This window comes from Mustela nivalis (genome assembly GCF_964662115.1).
Source record: "Mustela nivalis genome assembly, chromosome: 7".
Classification (NCBI taxonomy): domain Eukaryota; kingdom Metazoa; phylum Chordata; class Mammalia; order Carnivora; family Mustelidae; genus Mustela; species Mustela nivalis.
The window spans coordinates 35,238,406-35,259,789 of record NC_139026.1 but is presented as its reverse complement, the minus strand read 5'-3'; the positions used below and the strand labels follow the sequence as shown (position 1 = coordinate 35,259,789).

General features: G+C 36.4%; 1 protein-coding gene across 5 annotated transcripts in view; it reads left to right on the top strand.

The window, feature by feature from the left end:
- Positions 1 to 21,384, top strand: part of LOC309868706 (uncharacterized protein) — a 207,670-nt gene that overhangs the window by 22,511 nt on the left and 163,775 nt on the right. For 3 of the 5 annotated variants that reach the window (XR_014313802.1, XR_014313805.1, XM_082738818.1), the window contains exon 3: positions 12,687 to 12,802. The exons of 1 other annotated variant lie outside the window; for it this stretch is intronic. Coding sequence is in view for 1 of the 4 variants with exons in the window: in XM_082738818.1 (XP_082594944.1) it covers positions 12,687 to 12,802 (116 nt within the window). In the remaining 3 variants the exon portion in view is untranslated. The remainder of the gene's footprint in view (positions 1 to 12,686; positions 12,803 to 21,384) is intronic. One more of the 5 variants, XR_014313804.1, reaches the window with a different exon arrangement.

The window sequence follows — 21,384 nt, the reverse complement described above, 5'->3', positions numbered from 1 at the left end:
ATTTATAGTGTGACACCAAGACAGCATCAATATAGCTATTTACCAAATATTCATGAGGTTATTAATATGTACAGTTGTAGTGTGTGAGCAAGTTTTCAATCAAATTGAAGATATGAAAACTGTGGTAGCAGAATGAATGTCAGTCTTTCATGGGGAAACCAACCCCATAGTTATCATAGTTCTTATAAATGGCCTCTGTAACATCCCCATCGCAATGTCATTGCTTAGATGTCACTAATAGTGAGACACATTAATTTTAAGTCTATTGTGCGTCTCAAGTGTTGTATATACAACATGAAGTATGGAGGTGAGAGCAGTCTAAAATAAGAAAGGCAACAAATGATTTAATTTGATCATCAAATATTTGGAGGTCAACTGTGATGACAGTCAGTACTGTTAATTTATAGAGCAATGCAAATTGCAAACTAGTTGCCTCACTGGCTCCAGAAAAAATCAATTGACAAAGTAAAGAAAAAAAAATTGAACAAAGCATTGCCTGCCATATTTATTGTAGGCAAAATTTCCTGTTTTATTGTTCATCTTCTTAGTTGTAAGTTCCCTGAAAGTAGGGATTGTTTTTTACTATGTATTGGCCACAGTTCTGTTTGTAGCAAGTAGCACAGTGCTTGACATGTATTCATTCCAAACTTTTATGGAGCATGTGTTATATGACATAATTGTCCTAGACATTGGAAAATGGAGTAGTCAACTAGAAACTGACTGTCCCTGACTTCTTATCCCAGATTCAAGAAGCACCATCCCACCCCAATATCTAGTAGAATAAATAGAAGAAATCCACACCTAGAACCAACAGAGTGAAAATATCAAATACAAGAGATAAAGAACAGATCTTAAAAATAGGAGGAAGTGAAATTACTTGTAAGAGAACTGCAATTAGGCCAACAGGCAATTTCTCATTAACAAAAAAGAATTTCTCAATAACATACTCAGGAAATCCAGGGAAATTATCAAAATGTGAAGAGAAAATTGCCATTCTGGAATTACAGTCCCAGTGAATTTTTTTCAAGAAAAAAAAAGATGAAATATAAAAGTTTTCATAAAGTAAGGCCCTTTATTGATAGGAGTTTTACTAGAAGAATATCTGTGACATATATTTCAAGAATAAGGAACTCACAAGGAGAAACACTGATATGCAGAGAGGAATGGTGAGCAATGGAAATGATAAAAAACATATGAGAAAGCCTAAAAAAAATTGTCAAACCAGTAATTGTCATACTTTATGTTAGAGACTCTTAAGCAGAGAAACTTGTGAACATGTGCACCAAAAGACTTTTCCAAGGATGCTCAGAATACCCTTTTGAATAATAAAGGTTACATACTAATAATTGCTCTGAGAAAAACTGAGCAGGAGCAGAAGGGTAGAGTAACTTGAGGGGTATTGCTTTTGAGGGGAGAACTGCTTTGTATTAGGAGAAAAAGAAAGCTCCCTCTGAGAGGTGACCCCTGAATGATCTAAAAACCCTGACTTTTTAAGTCTGAAAACCAAGGGCAAGACCTTGAGCTTGTGGTGATTTTATAAAAGTTTGAGAAACTGACCAATATTTCTCTTTCTCTAACAACTTACATACAATAGTGGAGATAGCAGGCTATTAAAAAAAAAAAAGACAAATTAGTCTAAATTACGAATGTGGAGAATTGGACTGATATTTGGGAATCCTGCATTTTAGGCTGGACAAGATATGTAATTCTCTGTCTTCAATTTTATTGATTATAGAAGATGGAGTAGAATTAGATGATCTCTTATGTTCTTTCTAGCTCTCAAAGTATAGGATGAAATAAAGACCAATTGGGAGCAATTCTTCTTAAAGAAGTTATCAGAATAAGTGAAATATGTATATGTATGTGTAAAATTTTAAAAACTAACTTGCTGCCACTTATTTGTTAAAACTAGTAGTAAATAGCAATGTGCCTGTTCAGAGATACAGCCAGTTTTTCTTTAAAACAATGGAGTTTTCATTGAAATATTTTGTATTTCATATATTCCTGACTCAGCTATATGGGTTTTCATATGCATAAAGGTCAAGGTCCATTAATTAAATGGATTTTCATATTCACAAAGAAGTGGTCATCTGAAGCTGCCACATATTAATTTTCTATCAAATGAGGATCTTCTCAAGGATAAAGCAAAGGTGATTTAGGTCCCTCTGAACTGGGCAGTGCTTTCTCAGATTCTCACAAACCCATGGTTTTAGTAACAGAATTCTAAGAGAGAAAAATGGGGAGACAGTTTTTATTTGTAGCTTTATTGCAGTGCCTGATTTTTAGATATAAACGAAGGAACTGGACGATTACTCCATCATTTCATCAGCTACCTTATCTCATATAATCAATAGAAGGCAACCTGAGGCAAGTTTCAGTTTACTAATTATAAGAATTATGCAGCATTCTTTGCTTCCTATTCTCTTTTAACATTTTCGTGGGATTGAAGCTAACTTGTCAAATGCACTGCCTTCATTGATTATCAACACATCACAGTCTAGTTAGAGGATTACCAAACCATCTGCAACACTAGTTTTCCTCTCTTCCCTCTCACATTGAACAGAATGATGAAATCATTTTTTTTCTATTATCATTTCACTGTATGGAAAAAAAAATATTTGAAATTGGTTCTTCAAAGGAAGTTACTTGAAACAAACATGTCCTTTTAAATCTGATCCAAGTGTGGCTTTAAAGAAGGAGTTTCTCTGTGGCTAGGAAAAGCTTTGAGGCTACAAATCAACATGCTACATTTAAAAATTTTAAATTTCAATATTCTTTTTTCTTTCATTTTAATATGTACTTATTGTTTATCTCTGTCTGAATTCAACATATACTTTGTTTAAATACAAGACTTGAACTATGTCTGAGAATGACTTCAGTTATGGGAATTAAAAAGAAAAGACTACATCTTGGCTACAAGTAATTAATACTCTTTGTATTTTTGGGAAATGAAAAATGATGAGCAGGTTGAAGAGTAATTTATGTATAAGAGGAAAGGTGAGGAACTAACGTATTAGGATGTTAATTAAGTAGAGTGAGATTAATATTTCATACAATCATTTGTTTTAATAAATGTATTTAAGGCCATTCTACCTGTCAGTGAGAGATAATATGCTTCAGGTTCTGAAATGTGGGACACTGTAGTATTTTCAAAGTCTGTTTCATTCGATATTTTTCTTGCATAAAAATTATACATTTGTCAGAAGAATGTGAAAAAATATTTCAGCATAATTACTGATACCATTTGTGCACTGCTTTTTATTTAAAATAATAGAAAAGGGGCACCTGGGTGGCTCAGTGGCCTTCAGCTCGGGTTGTGATCCCAGGGTCCTGGAATCGAGCCCCACATCAGGCTCTCTGCTCAGCAGAGAGCCTGCTTCCTCCTCTCTCTCTCTCTCTGCCTGCCTCTCTGTGTACTTGTGAACTCTGTCTGTCAAATAAATAAAATCTTAAAATAACAACAAAAAAAAAATCTTTTGTATGGAACTACACTTAAGACCTGAAATAATTACTTGATTTTTTTTTAAAAGATTTTTTTAAAAAATTATTTGTTGCTAAAGAGAGAGCACAGGCAGACAGAGTGGCAGGCAGAGGCAGAGAGAGAAGCAGGCTCCCTGCTGGACAAGGAGCCTGATGCGGGACTTGATCCCAGGACTCTGGGATCATGACCTGAGCGGAAGGCAGTGGCTTAACCGACTGAGCCACCCAGGCGTCCCAATTACTTGACTTTTTATGAACTTTTCTATTCTGTTATTTTCTATTTTGTTATTTTCTAAAACAGCTTATCTAAGGCTGTTTTGTATTCATTTTATGTGTTTGGACAAACACAACATAATTTTCAGATTAAATTTGTTTACAGTTTTATTTTGGAAGAGATAGTTCTGCACCAGACATTTAATTTTTCCTCCAATTATGAAATTCTGTGACTAATTAAACTGATATTGAACACTTGTCTGATTTTAGAGACTCACGATGAACAGATTAAGGATAACTAGAAAAGACTATATTGTGGAACACCACAACATTTACTCTTCAAATTATCCTAGAAGCAAATACATGAAAATTGTAGCTGTCTTTAATTTAGCATCTATTAAGGACCAGGCACTATACTGGATTTTTAAGTTGCAATACTTCTTTGAGATAAGTAACAATATTTATAAGAATAAATATTAATAAGAAACTTAAGTTCAGGGAAATTGAGTAAATTGTTCAAAGTCATAGAATTATTAAGTAACCAAGCCAGGATTCAAAGCCAAAACTTTTAGATTTCCCAATCCTAGACTTTTCTCAATTTTCCACTTCCTGTGTCACATCAAATATTTCCAGATCATTAGACATTATTTTAATCAAAAACATAGGGGTTTATATCTTAAATATCTGTTTTTTACAGTATGAACCTCTTTTTAAAAAGATTTTGTTTATTTATTTGAGAGAGAGAGTGAGAGACAGCATGAGAGCAGGGTGAGGGTCAGAAGGAGCAGTGGGCTCCCCACAGAGCAGGGAGCCAGATGTGCTGCTTGATCCAGGAATTTGCGACTTGGGGATCATGACCTTAGCTGAAGGCAGATGCTTAACCAACTGAGCCACCCAGGTCCCCCTATGAACTACTTCCTATTTCATACAGCCAGAATATTTTATTGTTGTACATGAATTTAGTTTTTGAAACAAGTGATAATTGTCAAGTTTAATATTTTCTATAAAATGCAACATAAAGTTTTATGAAAGGAGGTTGCCAGCCTGGTATTGTTCACCCTGGGCGCCAAAAATCTGATTTCAGCAGCCAAGTAAAATCTACCTCATGAAATATCTAGGGTAAAATTTATAACAAAAATGCTTGTGAATAAAGATTTAGCTTTAACTCAATGAAATGAGTAAAATTTAGAAACATTTTATCAGGTTTTCCTAAGCATCAGAATAGACCATATTAAAAAAAAAAAAGAATATACCATAATTAGAAATTATATATAAAATGTGATATTTAAAAAAAAAGATATTTTATTTATTTGAGAGAAAAAGAGTGCATGAGTCAGGGGAGGGGGGAAAGGCAGAGGCAGAGGGAGAAGCAGACTCCTCCCTGAGCAGGGAGCCTGATAGTGGGGTCAGTCCCAGGACCCTGAGATTACGACCTGAACTGAAGGCAGCTGTTTAACCAACTGAGTTACCCAGGTGCCCCTAAAATATGGTATTTTTATATATATCATATTATGCTGTACTGAGGAAATGAGGAGACCCCTGATTCCTCATTCTCTCCAACCCTCTACACCCCATATATTACCAACGCTTTTATTTCTATCCTGTAATAGCCTTCAAGTCAGCCTTTTTCTCTCCACCCCCATTCCTACCTCCTGAGAAATTCTTTTTATGGGTGATGTCCATGTCTCCCTAACTAGGCTCACTAGATCTGCTCCTGCCACCCTGCAATCCTTTCTTAATATGGTAGCTGGAGAAATCATTTTCAACATGTATTTTCATCTTTTTCTTCCCATGCTTAAAACTCTTCAATGTCTTCAGGTTGCTCCTAATATCATGTCTTGATTTTTAAATATGGCCTACAGGGTTTTGTATAAATAATACCTCCTTCCTCTTTTTTTTTTTTAAGATTTTATTTATTTATTTGACAAGATCACAAGTTGGCAGAGAGGTAGGCAGAGAGAGAGGGGGGGGAAGCAGGCTCCCGGCTGAGCAGAGAGCCCAATGTAGGGCTCGATCCCAGGACCCTGAGATCATGACCTGAGCAGAAGGCAGAGGCTTTAACCCACAGAGTCACCCAGGCAGCCCTCAATTTTTAGTTTTTTTTAAATTTCTTTCATCAGAGTTTTGTAGCTTTCCTCATATGGTACATATTTTGTTAGATATAATGATATTTAAAAAAATTTAATTATTCAATTATTTCAAAAATTTTAAAAACTATCTGCCTTTTCAGTAGACTGTCAGTTATATGAGATCAAAGCCAAAGACTACATTGTTTACTACTATATCTCTTGTAACACATAATGGACACCTAAGGAATATTTGTTAAATAAATGGAATGATGAATGCTGTATGTGCTGAGCAATATCATATAGTGAAAACTGGTGTTATCTCCCAACATCTATCTATCCCAAATGGATGGTCCAGCCACAGTGTGGTAATAAGTTACCCCTTAGGAATGATCTTTTCCAAAAAGAGTATGACCATTCTATCTGATGAAATGTTAGGAAAAGTGCTGGGGAATTCAGGGGAAAATGTTCTTACTCTTAAAAGAGTCACTGTAAGAGGTGTGTTCCCTTCTTCATAAGCATGTTGTTGGATCTAGATCCAAAAACCAGAAGTTATGCAGCCATCCTACCACCAGTGTCAGCATAAAGACAACATCAAGTATGGATATACAGAAAGATTTAAGAAAAATCCCCAATTGATCCCTGAATAGTATAATTGAGCTCATGAATCAGCCACTCTGGTGTCTGCCTTTCTTCTGGTTGTCAAATTCTGTGAAATGATCTATGTCTTAGTTGCATAAGCTAATGTAGCCTCTATATTATGAGAGCATTGGGTATTTTAAAATTCTTTAAGTTTGAAAAGTTTCTGTATGAGGTCTACCTAAGCTAAATTCACATATCCCCAACTGGATAGAAGCAGGAAGATTCTGATACTTACTTGTTGACTCTATTTGACATGCCCACCTTCTTCTCACACCCACTTCCAAAGTACATACACTATGTGCTCTAGTTCTGCCCTAGGTCATCTTTGTACAAATATCTTAACTGGAGTCTACTATGTACTAAGTAGATAAATGTATTTTTCTAAGTATTATGTATTTTCTTTTTTAAAAAATTCAGGATATATTACTTATCACCATCTTAATTTATTGAGGTTAAAAATAATAACCTCAAATTTAACCTTCATAAAAAATAGAAGTGTTTTAAAATCTAATATAATTTTTGTCCTTTTTACTTTATTATCAAATTCCTCTGTATACACACATATGCACTTCTGCATGCACACACACCCCACCATACTTTCTCTCACATTCCTTTAAATTTCGACAATTATCTTTGTGCTGCCTGCATAACTTGGAAATGAAGGGAATTAGAATGTTAAGTGGATTAAAAGGTTAATTGCCTAATTTTAGTTTCTTTCCTGAAAAGACTATTTTGACCTATACAAGTTTCCTTTCCAGAAGCTAGGAATCTTTTGAAATATACTTGAATGAATTAGTCTTTATCTCACAAGTTAACTATTTTTATATAATAGTTCTAATGTTAGTTCTTGGTAACTGATATTTTTCTGTCTTTTTCTGCTACCATGTTTGGGAAATTATGACCTCTAAACTTAGTCTCTGTTAACAATTATACTAAGAAAATATTTTGGAAAATGTCATAAACATCCGAATAAGCCTAGCGTATTTCTTATTTTTCAAGATGCCATCTGGAAATAAATAAAAATATCTGAAAATTTAGAAATATTTCAGAATATATTCTACTTTTAACTAAATACTTATGGTGACAAAGTGGCCCATAAAAGGTGTTAGAAAAATACTTCATTTGCAAGATTTTTCATAACAAAAACCTTTGCTATATCCCAGTATAATTCTCTAAAGTACTGATGAAATACTGCAATTATTCTCAGCATACCATTAACATTTAAGCATCTCACATTCAGTAAGGGGAATTTGAAATGTTTCATGTCTTAAATGTCCCCAAAGTGTTATTTGCTTGAATTTTTAGACTTTGCTTACATGATAAAAATAAAACTATTATTGATTTGATTGGGCTCATTTCCGTGAGTTTCATCCTGGATGATCGAATTTTCCAATCTACACATTTGATTTCTCTGATTTGAATTCAGGGATATATTTAAAATATACTGTTTTTATAGGATATTAAAGCACTATCCTGAAGAAGTGACATTTAAGAACTCGACTATTGATTCTACTCTTGTATAGTTTTTAGGAACTGATGAAAGTAGAGAAAAACCTATGGTAGGGCTTTTAGAATTAATATCCTCAGTTCATGAAATTATTATTTATTTTTCTTTCACCAGTTGAGAGGACAAGGTCATCAGTTGATGAGTTTTAATTCTTATTTCTTTCTAAAATTGTCACTTCATTGGGAATTTGTCTACATATCCGTGAGGGAAAGGTAGTGGCAAGAAAAGTTCCTAATGTGATTGTCAGAAAGGAAAGAAAGCTGAAGTGATAGAGCCTGAAGGCCTAAGTCAGGAAAAAATGTAACAAGAAAGAAGAAAAGAGAAATACAAAAAATTGGAGATTAAACAGCATAACCAAAAATGCCCCTACTTCTGATGCAGGAAGCTTGCTAGGCCCGGGTGGAATTCATCTGTGGATGAGGTGGTGACTAAAGAAAAAAAGCCAATAGAGCTGACTGAGTTGGGCTGGGAGCAGTCATTACCTCATGAGAACATTTATATGTCTTGTCTCTAAAGGCCAATAAACTAACACATGACCTCGCTGACATGAAGCACTGAGCAAAATTGGTCAGTACATCAGAACAAGTCTGGTAGAGCACTAGTTTATTTCCTGTGTTTTTGGTTGTTTACAAAATTATAAAATATAAAAAATGCACAAAAGGGTATCTTAAGGGTGCAAGTGATGTTTCACAAACCTAGATAACATTAGAAGCGCTTACCAATACTGACAACCAAACACCTCAGTATAATTAAAATGGTTTCGGGGCATCAGTTTTTGTTTTATGTTTTTTAAGCTCTTTAGATAAGTGTACTGGGAAGCCTAGATTGAGAGCCACTGGTAAAAAACGGTCTTCTATATTATAATGTTTCACTAAATTAACTTTTGGAGGGGAATCTATTTGATGCATGCAGTTTTCCCCCCCTAGTTTTATTGAGATATAACTTCCAAACATCACTGTGTAAGTTTAAGTCATATAACATAATAGTTCCCTGGCCAAGCAGGTCCAGTGGTTTTGCTCTGTAAACTGTTGGCCCTTCCTGCTGTTCCCTCAGCTATAGCGCCTCTGGAAGACAGCTCCCAGATGTTCTCATCAGCCAGCCCTCCTGGTTAGATGGGGCTGGGAGCCACAGTGAGTGGGTAGAGCTCCCTTGCCTGGGTGGGAAGGGGAGCGGCCATTCCAGGCAACTCTTTAACAGACTCCAGCTGGAAGGAGCTAGGAGCTACACATAGTCTTGGCTAAGAATTAATCCCCTAGCCTGTGTTGTGTGTAGCACAGAAACCCTCCATGTCTGGTCCTGGTTTTGCGCTGGGGGTGATCAGCTCTGTCTACCCGCTTCTTGGTTTGAGCATTGCTCTGCTACACAGCTTCCAGGGATTCCTGCCAGCTCTTCTGGTCAGATGTGTCTGAGAGGCACTCCCCACAGTAGGTGGGGTTGTGACTCCGCTTCTTGCCTGGGCGTGCCCTTGAGATGGCAAAACTCCTCATGAGAGCATCTGAATCAAGCAGATCTTCACTCTAGAGTTCCCTGGTCAGAGGGCACCACCAATATGGTGCTGCCGTTGAGAAAACCTCTAGCTGGGATTTTAACTTGGGCAGCTGGTATAAACTCTGCCAGACTTCATGTGCTAGTTGTTGCTAACCTCTCCCCCTTTCCCCATCACAGTCAGAGTCCCACTGATTGAGCCCGGCAGATTCCCCTGCAATCCCATGAGGCAAGTTCAGAGTAGTGACACTCACAGACCCAGAGTGACACACAGTGCTGGGGATGGCAGTGCTGGTTGTCCCTCCTGGGTTCTCTCTTCCCCCTTGGAGGAGCTGAAGGCTCCGGAAGTGCTCTCCATCATGTGGTGTTGTGCTGGCCCGGGAGAGGGGCAATTCAGTCGACATGAATGCAGTCTTTCTTGGTATGTGTGGTACCGGGGGTACTTACCCCCGTGTTCTAGGATTTCCTCGGTGAATTTGCTTGTTCTTAAATGGTTGTTTGTTGTTGTTCTTATGAGAGCAAGCGAAATTGGGAATGACCTCTGTCACTGTCTTGGTGATGCCACTTGTATATAGTTATTGTTCATTCATTTTTTATTGTTGAACAATATCCTGATGTATGAACATAAACTATTTTACTGTGAGATCTTGTAGCACCTTCTGTAAACTGAGCTTTTGTTTGTTTGTTTGTTTTTTCTCTCATGGCCAATTTATTGTAAGGAAATCTTATTAGGTTGTAAGTATGGATTAAGGTAGAAGGGGCAATGCAGCAGGGTTATTTGAACCATCTGTTAATTCAACTTACTTGTGCCTGAAAACTTGCCTTGAACTGATATCTTTTATACCATTTCCAGTTAGTTGTGAATTGCTGCCCTGTCCCTTTGAAGCCAATGGACTGCGGGAGTAAGTGCATGAGTTGGGATCTGCTGGTCCTCTCACCTGCACACCATAGGGAAACTGTGGTCTGATAGAGCAATGGAATGGATTTTTAAAGGTGCAACCAAAGGGCCTGCTTGGAGGTGATAGCCTGCAAAGATAGGGCACCATCTTCTCAAACACAGCATACAGCCTCATTAGAAAAACGAAAATGTGCTCTGTCTCGAGTAGTCAGAATACAAAGAACCAGAAGCAAGGACCGGAAATAGGAGTAGCTACATTTACCATCACTCTTGGTTATCCACGTGGGAATTTTAGACTTCCTGAACTTGGAACTGTAAGCTTATAGAGAGCCCAGTTCCCAGAGAAGGAATGCTTCCTTCAGATTCAGAGTCAGAGTCAGATTCTTGTCAAATTTTATTCCACGGATGCTATCTGATCCCTGATGGTTCCTCATTCTAAGAGACTAGCTGGCTAGAAAAATTTGCCATGTTGGCATTGGTAATTGACTTTCCCTCAGGAGAAGACAGAGCTTCTGTTACACATCTTCTGTAGAGAAGATTGTGTTTAGAACCCAAATGGTCCAGTGCTGTGTCCTTTGACACTTCTTTGCCCCCTTCTGATGGTAAATTAATAAAGGGAGCAGCCAATGGAAGACTTGGTGAACAGAGACTGAAAAAGTGCCTGTGTCACCCTACCACAAACAGCACCTAACCCAGCAGAGGAAGCAGTTGAGGGTGAATCTGGAATGATAAGCAGAGGAGAGAGACAATGAACATCAGAGCTTTGTCCTTGTAAATTTACGTAGAAGAGATAAACCAGAATCCTGGAGTTTTTCCCAGATGAGTGAACTTATGTAAACAGGTGGATTCAAGCACAGAAGTGTGGGCTTTAGTGGAGGCTGTGGTGAACCAGCCTGTGGTGAACCCAGATGCCCCACTTATTTCCCCAGCTGCTAGGAATGTTAACGGCTGACAACCCACAGCTGAGTTCCTGCTCTGCGTAGTTGTCAGCCAAAGACACTGCTCTGCTCAAGTTTATGTTTCTTCCCCAAAGGCAACTGCATTCAGTGACAGGTCAGCATGGAGGTAAAAATGCCCAGCTCTCTGGCCTCAATCTGGGACATCTGTGAAGGCCAATCTGAATGCCAGCACTCCTACAGTTTTGACCGAGGCCTCTCCTGTACCGCCAGCATGTCAGTTCTAATCCTCCTGCCCAGTCCCGCTTCCCTTCCCAACAGTGACTTTCTGAGAGCTCTCATTAATCTATCTGAAGGCAGATCTTTTCATCAAAGTCTGCTCTTTGGGATACCTGAACATAGACAATGTCCTACTATCTTTTACATTTTTATATAGGTGTATGCTTTCTCACCCCTTTTTCTTTTTGCTTTGGTTTTTAAAAACCCATTTCTTAGTTCAGAGAAAAAAACGAGAACCTCATTTTGTTCTGTTCTCAACTGAACTGAGTCTGCTGTTCAACTCGTCCTAATTTATTCAGTTCAGATATTTTCTTTTTTATTTGCAGAATGTTCATGGTCTTCTTAATTTGATTTCTCAAATTTTCTACCATTTGAGCTCTTTTGTTTCTCTTTTTCTCTACTGTTTTTAATATATTAACCATAAGTGTTTGAAAGTCTTTGTTTGTTAACTCCGCTATCTGGGTCATCTCCCCTCTGCTTTTTTTGGTGAGAGTCAGTAATTTTCCCTCAGCTCTACATTTCTAGGAATTTCTTTTTTTTTTTTTTTTAAAGATTTTATTTATTTATTTGACAGAGAAAGATCACAAGTAGGCAGAGAGACAGGCAGAGAGAGAGGAGGAAGCAGGTTCCCTGCTGAGCAGAGAGCCTGATGATGAGGGGCTCGATCCCAGGACTCTGGGATCATGACCTGAGCCAAAGTCAGAGGCTTTAACGCATTGAGCCACCCAGGCGCCCCTCTAGGAATTTCTTTTTCTTTTTTTTTAAAAGATTTTATTTATTTATTTGACAGACAGAGATCACAAGCAGGCAGAGAGGCAGGCAGAGAGAGAGAGGAGGAAGCAGGCTCCCTGCTGAGCAGAGAGCCCAATGTGGGACTCTATCCCAGGACCCTGAGATCATGACCTGAGCCGAAGGCAGCGGCTTAACCCACTGAGCCACCCAGGCGCCCTAGGAATTTCTTAATACATGTTGGACGTTGTATGTAATAGAATTCTAGAGGCTGCAGATGATACTGTTTTCCTTTGTTGGTGAATAGAATGAGGGTTGGGACACATGAGTCCAATCAGACATTAATCAAGGTTGGTGCTAGGTTTCAGTATTAGTAAACTCATTTCTGCTTGACCCCACTCAGATTTGCTGTGCTTTCCTTCTCCCTGCATTTTTTTTTTAATATTTTATTTTCTCTTTTTAATGCATGTGGTTTTGGTTCCATGTCTCAGTTTTGGAAGAAGACTCCAGAAAATTCAGCTTCTGCCTTTTAGAGATAATCAGCCCAGCTCTCCAGTCTCCTACTTGGAATTCTTCAAAATATGGAGATATCCTTGAAGGTGAGACGGTATGTTCGAATTTGGCCACTCCTATTCCTCTAAAACTCCCGGAAACTGCAATTTACACTTTGGAAGCTTTTGGCTTAGTTCCTCTTCTTCCTGTATAGCCCCAGAAGTTAGCAAATGGTCTGTGACGAATTGGTTTCCAACTGGTCATATTGGTGTGTCAGACCCACTCCCTGTTGGACTAGCTTCTCTTCTCCAGAGCTTGGGCTCTGACTGACCAAGCCGTTCTTGAACAAAAACCTGGAATCAGAAAGTACCCACAGAGGAAAGAAAGATAGACATCCTTGCTCACATAAAAGTGTTTTGCTTTTTTGGAAAAGTTTTAGTGTGTTGCTTCTGAAGGTCTCTAAAGCTTGAAAAATATCTTTATAGTTTATCTGGCTGTGTCCCGTTTGCAGCAACAATGCTTTCCTGTGCTGGCCTATTCTGTTCTAAAACAGAAGTTCCCTTATCATTACTTTTTAATTCCATCAATTAAGAATTGTTAATATTGTGGTTTGGTAAAGTCAAGCTTTCAATGATTGCTATGTTCGCCATTTTCTATCTGTACAAGTCATTTTTCATCTTAGCTTTCCTTCTTAAATCAATGTGTTAAAGTACATTCTTTAGAAGTTCCTTTAATGAGCTTTTGTCAGTGGTAATACTCTTGCTAAGTGTCTGCGTAAAAGTGGCTTTAATTTGGGGTGCCTGGGTGGCTCAGTGGGTTAAGCCTCTGCCTTCAGCTCAGGTCATGATCTCAGCGTCCTGGGATCAAGCCCTGCATCGGGCTCTCTGCTCAGCAGTGAGCCTGCTTCCCCTTCTCTCTGCCTGCTTGTGATCTCTCTCTCTCTCTTTCTGTCAAATAAATAAATAAAATCTTAAAAAAAAAGTGGCTTTAATTTATCCCAGTTCCCAAAATGCGGTTTAATTGGATATACACTGAAAGTTATTTAGTCTCTTTGCCTTGAAGATTTAATCCAATTCTCTCTAGCCTTCCATCACTGAGAAATATATTGTTGGTGTAAATGTAAATTCTTTCTAAGGGTTCTGTCCTTTCTGTTGAACTTTGAAGATTTTCTTTTGTATTTGTTATTCTTCAGTTTCTCTGGATGGGTCTGATTGTAGGTTATTTATTTGTTTATTTATTTGACTTTTTTCCCCTTTGCTTAGGATGTATTTAGCTTTTTTTTTTTTTTTTTTTTTAAGATTTTTATTTGTTTGACAGAGACAGCGGGAGAGGGAACACAAGCAGGGGGAGCCAGAGAGGGAGAAGCAGGCTTCCCACCAAACGGGAAGCCTGATGCGGGGCTTGATCTCAGGACTCTGGGATTATGACCTGTGCCAAAGGTAGACGCTCAACCACCCAGGCGTACCCTGTATTTAGCTTTCTGAATCTCAAATAAGAGTCTTTTATCAATTCTGGAAATTTCTGTCATTATGTTTGATTTTATGTATGTCTTGCTAGCTCTCTTTCTAGTAGTCCAGTTAAATGTTTATTATATTTTCTCACTTTATTATCTGAATCTTTTATTCTCTTGTCTGTATTTTGCTGCTGCTTTCCCCTTCCCCCCAAGTTTTATTTGTGATAGTTTCTTCTGACCTTCCTACCGGCTTACTGGTTCTCCATTTAGTTATATTTATCCTGCTGTTAAGTCCATTCAAAGAGTTTTAAATTTCAAGAATTTCTGTTTGGTTCTATTTCTAATCACCGACATCAACTTTCATAAGCCTACTTTGGAACATCTGAATCTAGCTTACAAATTTCTTAAAGTTTCTCTAATATTTTCCATATTTTTTCTGTCTTTGCTATATTCTAAATATTATTTTCATTTCCTTCAATTCATTTGTTCTCTCTTCAGAATTTAATTAGTGTCTAATCTGGAGTTTCTAAATTCAGTTACTACATTTTAATTTCTAGAAATTATATTTGGTTCTTTCCAGACCTGCATGGGAAATTTAGAGATTCTGTTATTGCTTAATTATAACTTTACTATAGTGTTTTATTAATATAAACATTTATCATCTCTCTGTGGCAATTCTAATATTTGTAGCTTTTGTATTTCTGCTTCTGCAGTTTATTGCTTTGGCTCTTTCACGCATGTGGCTTTTTTTCCTTTTGTGGTTTGATATTTTTATTTGTAATGTAATCCTAGAACTGTATCTTTGAGAATATTTGATCTTAGATTTAAAATTTGTTTCCAGAGGGAAATTTTGTGCTTCATCTGCAATGTACCTGAGAGCTTTAACAATCTGGGGACACTCTAACTTTTTTGCTTGAGTTTCTTTCCCTTTACTATACCTATTAGTACTAATTTCAGCATTATAGTCTATTGAAGTCAGGTGTTCCTATTATTTTTCTCAGAGGAGCAAGGTTTTATTTAATCCGCGCCATCCCGCCCAGTTCAGTGATTATAATAATCAAAATTATTAGACTAAATGTAGTTAAAAATAAGCCGCAAAATTTCAGTGGCTTAAGAAAATGATGGCTTATTTTCCTTATGCCAAGTCTGATGTGGAGTGGGCCGTCTTCCCACATTTTTTAACTTTAATATGTGGAACACATTACCTCCCAAGAGCCAGGTCTGGAAAGAGTACATTATTTCCACCCACATCCTACTGGCCAGATTGCTGTCACACAGCCCCAAACAAACTGCAGGGAGCCTGGGAAAGAACATCTTCCTCTGTGCCCAGGAAGAAAAAGGTTATGATGAACGTATAATATTGTCTCAGTCAGGGGCGCCTGGGTGGCTCAGTGTGTTAGCCTTTGCCTTCGGCTCAGGTCATGGCATCGGGCTCTCTGTTCGGCGGGGAGCCTGGTTTCCGCCTCTCTCTCTGCCTGCTTCTCTGCCTACTTATGATCTCTGTCTGTCAAATAAATAAAATATTAAAAAAAATATATTGTCTTAGTCACATCCACTGGGGTCAAAAGACATTCAGGCATCCAGCACTATGTGAAGGTCTCCATTCTAATTTCCAACTTGCAGACTTAGGCTTACTTTTTCTTTATATCTTTTTCTTTTTTTCTTTTTAATGCTTTCTTAAATCAGGCTTGTGGTCAGTTAAAATCAAAGTCTTGGGGGATGCCAGTTTTAGTGTGTCTAGGCTTGCTGGATTTGTACTTTGTTGACAGTTCTGAAAATTTCCCTTATTTTTCTGCCAGCTCATCAATACATTTTTTAAACAGTTCTCTTAAAATGTACATTTTGCACACTATTCTTAGGTATTCTGCACCAGGAGGCTTTCTTAGAACAGCTAGCCTAATGTGTTGCAGGAAATGGAAGTCAAGTTCAGCTTTTGGGAGATTATTCGGGCCCCAGTTGATAGCCTGTATTGCAGTGTGGTTTCTCATAGCGAGGAAGAAACTGGGTGGTTTCTTCATTTTGAGAGTCTGAAATGTTACACCTACAGGAGCAGATAGCTGTTCCTGTTCCTTAGTATCCATATCTTTCTTAATTTTATTTCATATGAGAAAGCCAAGTTACTCCCAGACCAAGTTGTTTGAATTAAATTTCCAACAAGCTGCTTTTAGCCAGCTTGCAATTAGACCACTACAATATCACTTTTCTCATTTCTTCCTTTTTTAGATATCCTTCAGGAAGTTATAGGGACATTCAGTCTAAGGGGAAGAAGAACTGGTTTGATAACACCACATAACTTCATAATCACCCACATTTCAATTAAAATGAGGTAATATGGGGATATCAAATGTTGAATTATAGTTAGTATATTAGCATTTTCTTATTTTTAAAAAAGTTAAGTAAAGCTCCCTCATCAGTAGGAAACACTGAAGATTTATGAATTAAGGTAAGTGGTCCAATCCAAGATTATTTATTGTGAGTTGTCATAGTTGTAGATCATAAAGTAATCTAAATGCAGTGTTTAATAACTTAGAAAAATTAAAGTGATTAATATGGCATAGTCAATGTTGTTTAAGCTCAGTGGGTATTAACCAGAGCTATATAGTCTCATATAGTATTGAACTAATTTCTGTTGTAAAAAATGGGTTAAAATTACTTTTGCAAATGTTTACAATCCTTAGGAGGCAATATCAGATTGAGTTCCATTTAGAATTTTAAGTCTAAATTACTGTAATTAATTCAGTGATTGATAAAGTCTCTTGTGTTTTTGTTATAACATTTCTAAAAGAATCTCAGTTTGGCAACATTAGTTAAGCAAAGTTTTCCATTTTTATGGGCTGATTTCATGAACTTCATCATAAGCATTTGCTCTAGTTTGGAATCAGTACCATATAGAGCAGACCTAAAACTTTGTCAAATTTTTTTATTCATACATCATATCTTTTAGCTCTTCAAATGAAAAGATTGATATATCCTAATTGTTAAAAACTACTTTCTATATTGCTTTTTTTAGTTTACTTTTCTTTAAGTTACCAAAAAAAGTTGATGTTATAAACTTCTTTAAACTTACCTTATTGTAGTTTCAAATTGTCAAATTCATGACCATACATCAATACTATTGCCACTTTGGTTATAGAATGTAATTATTGCTTTTTAAATGTAACCATTCTTAAAACATTTTCCTGTGTTTTAGATTTGATAGGCTATATTCCCTCATTTCACTCATTTCTTTCCATGACCATATGGGTGGTTGCTTGGATAAGACACAGCAGCTTATAAATAATACCTGTAAGTCCAATGAAAAGAGAACATGTATCAGTGTTTGCATTAAAAAAGAAATCCTGTTCTTTGGCCTTTGTGCTGGTTTTCCCTCAAAAATTGTTTTTGTGCTATTCACAATTCCAGCATGGTTTCCAATCTCCATCATGTAAGTCATAGTTATTACAAAGGGGAAAGAATGTCTGCTAAAGAAAGATAAACTGGTGATAGCTAGATATGGAGTATAAGCGCCATGCAGCACAGATAGGAAGGTAGAGGATTTGAGAAAAGGATGACAATGTTTGAATTGGAAAGGTCAGGAAAGATCCAAGGACTTGAAATGGTCTATTATAGTTACTGTACTTTTTTTTTTTTTCATGTTAAGACCCAAGCTTCTAAACATTTTATAGGTGATTTTATTTCTTCTTTTGTAGGGTTATTTTACTAAGTTAATTTGGCAAACGAAACTTTTGTTTATACCTTAAGCACCTGGAAAAACACATCCTATAATTTAAGTAGGTAGATTTTTATATCTTAAGGCAAATCTTATCAGTGGATCCCATTGAGATTCTTTAACCAGAGAAATTCTTCTATAACTAAAATTTTGTAAACAATATTTGTATATTCTTGGAATTCATGCATTGACTCCCGGTTAAGAACCTATGCTTAATATATTATAATAATCCAGTATTAACGGAATCAAGTTTGAAAGTCTAAAGAAAAAAAAAGTAGACTACGATGAGAGTAGATTATTCATTTAAGTGGTTTCTACCATCTTCCCTGTGTCTTTCTGTAGCTTTGTGTTATTATTCTGATTTTAAGTATTATAAACTGGACCCCATGTATTATACACCCAAGATGAAATAAAGTATTTAGGAAGCCAGGTAGGTTAATGAGTTCTTTAAGGCATACTAAGGGTGGTCCAAGGGGTAAGTTTTCAAAGGGAGAGGGGTAAAGAGAAGGAGGCCAGAGATGGTTTCCAGAGATCTGGAATAACTACTCTTTGATGAGAGTCATGTATATTAATCTGTTTGGGCTGCCATAACAAAGTACCAAAAACTGAGTGGCTCAAAAAATAGAAATTTTTCTCACAGTTCTGGAAACAAGAAGTCCAACATCAAGGTTCAGGTGATTCGGTTTTTGGTGAGGACATTCTTTCTGGCTTGTAGATAGATGCCTTCTTGCTATCCCACCATAGCCTTTCCTCAGTGTGTACATGGAGAGAGAGCTCCCCCTCTGGTGTCTCTTCTTATAAAAACATTAATCCTATTGGAGCAGGCCTCTACCCTTTTGATGTCATTTAACTTTAATTACTTCCTTGAGGCCCCATTTTCATACACAGTCACCCTAAGTGTTGGGACTTCAACATAAGATTTTTTGGGTTGCAGGAAAAGACCTAATTCACTTCATGATACTCTGCATCTCATAGTAAACTTATAAACCAATAAGGAGTAGTGAAGAGTGTTTATCAAATCAACTTTTTGAGCCACCTTTGTTCTTGAACCTGCAGCCAAATGCAGGTTCAAGAGTTCCACTTGTGTATTTACTGAAACAAAATTTTAGGATTTGGTAAAAAATCCCAATAAGACAGGTGACTGATTTGCATACCAAATTCTGAGAATCAGTAACCTAAAATACTTAGTAAGAGTTGCTGCTAGGGAAAATCAGTAGTTTCCACCAGGGAGATGATTTTATTGAGTACTTATGAAACTTATATAAATAAACTTATATATAAACTTATATATAAATATAAGCTTAATAAGTACTCTTTCTAAAACTTTTCTTGTACTCAAACAGTGAAAATCATGTTTGTATCCTCTCAGTGTGCTATGAAGTTTAGCAATGTAGATTAATTTGATCAAAGCCTTGTTGTTTGAACCCATTTAAGAAAAAGAAAAGAAAAGAAAACCTTGTCCTTTGCTGTTGCAGTTGGCATAAACTCCAAGGAGTAATTAGAATTTAGTGAAAAATTTTGAGAAAGGTAACAGATTTCTTATTGTGTAAAAGAATCCCAATACATGATTAAGAGAAACAAAACTTTCCTTTGCATTTTAAATATTCATCTCAAATTGCCAAATTTACATGTGGGGAAGATGAAGGGGAAACCTGTTTTTTATTTGGTGGATTGAATACTGCTCTGTCGGATGTCCAGGGGCAAAAAAATCAAGCAGGAGAAATAAGCTGCTATTTGCAAAGTGTTAAAACAACAGCCAGATTGTTTCTTCTTCACTTACTGTGCACAGTATGGGCTGGCACCACTGTGGTAGCTTAGAAATCTCAAATGCTGTCAGGAAAAACAAACCCAACCCTCCAGACAGAATAAAAGGGTGAAAATGCAAGCAAGGAGGAAGACTAAGAATTTATCTGCAGTTAACAAAAGAATGATATATTTGCTAGCAGATCGGTGAAAACTGCTGTGTGAGAAGGGAGTGATCTTGGGAAGCGTCTTCCATTTTGCTGTCTTCATTCCTGAGTGTAGCATAAATGTTGATTTAATTAGCAGTGAATTCTTTGAAGATGTAAAATTTCCTTTAAGACCCAAAAGCCTATATAGCTTACATGATGTTTTGACTTGAAGAGTTCATATATTTCTTAGCTATTTATTGAAAGAAATGTTTTATGAAGTTTTTTTGTTTTGTTTTTTAGTGAAAACTGGGTGAATGGAAAGAAAAGAAAAAGGAAATTATCTTTTATTACACTAAACTAGTTTTAAGTTGTTTACCTGGAGCATACTACAGGGCAAATATTTCTTGTGGTAAATTATCTCTCTGCCTCCCTTTCTGTCTCTCTTTTCTACATTAAAAAAAAAAAATATATATATATATATATATATATATATATATATATATAGTCTCCCTGGAGATTGTGAAGCAGTTGTAATATCTACCACCACTACGGTATGGGCAATTTTAGCATGAACGCAGGTTTAAGTTGCTAAAGATATTCTGATCACAGTTACTGGAAAGGTAAACTCTACCAAAAAATAAAATAAATAAATAAATAAATAAATAAAAGAGAGGTAGACAGAGAGAAAGAGACAGAGACAATTTAGTTTTACTGAAAATGTAAGTCATTTGATTGAAAAAAATAATCAGTTTTTTTTTTCTGTTGTTTTGTTGGTTTCCTGCGCTGCTTTGTTTTCCTTTTTTTACTTAGTGTAAGACAGATTTTATCCTGATCATTTTTATAGCATTTTCAGGGAGATAGGTTTGTGGTGAGGATCCATCTTTTCCTCTCAATTAAGAGTGCCTCAAACTGGTTTTCTTCTGTAAAGTTTTAGTACATCATGTGGTTTAACTTAAAAATTAGAGATTAAAAAAGGGTTGGTACTACTCAGAAATATTATCTGTAAATACTTCTGTAGAAATGTCTTGATAATAGACTTAGTTAATTAATAAATAATTCATCCTAAACAAAAATAAAACATTAAACTGAGTAAATTTCAAAGATCTTATTGGCTTTTTTCAGTGACTTATGGTCTGAGCAGCTTCTTATCTAGGAGAAAGAAAGATGTTCCAAGGAGCTGTACAAATAAACTTTCATTGGCAGAAGGGAGTTAGGACAAGGAGGCAAAAAGTAGATTGGTTCTGTCAAAGTCACTTTCCTTTTGGAGATGACAGGGTCTATCAGGCAGCTTACCTAACTAGTGCTCATCATTATAATTAACTTTTGGTTTGGTGATATGGGTCTTAGTATAAGTGACTCCATTTTGAGCCTGTTGTCTTGTTTTTAAACATTCAGGAACTAGAGGCATATTAAAGAGTTTTAGCTACTGGATGTCTTATCTGGGGTATGGGACAATCATTTAAATTTTTATGCTATTGAGATACTTAGAAAGGGTTCTTCTTTTAGCAGTAACTTCTAAACGATGAGAAAGAAAAAAATGGGAAAATGGATTTAAAGTTAATATACTGGTTAACAACACAAGTTCACATAGCAATCCTGACTATGTTACCATTAGCATAAGATTCTAAGCTTAAGGACTTAGT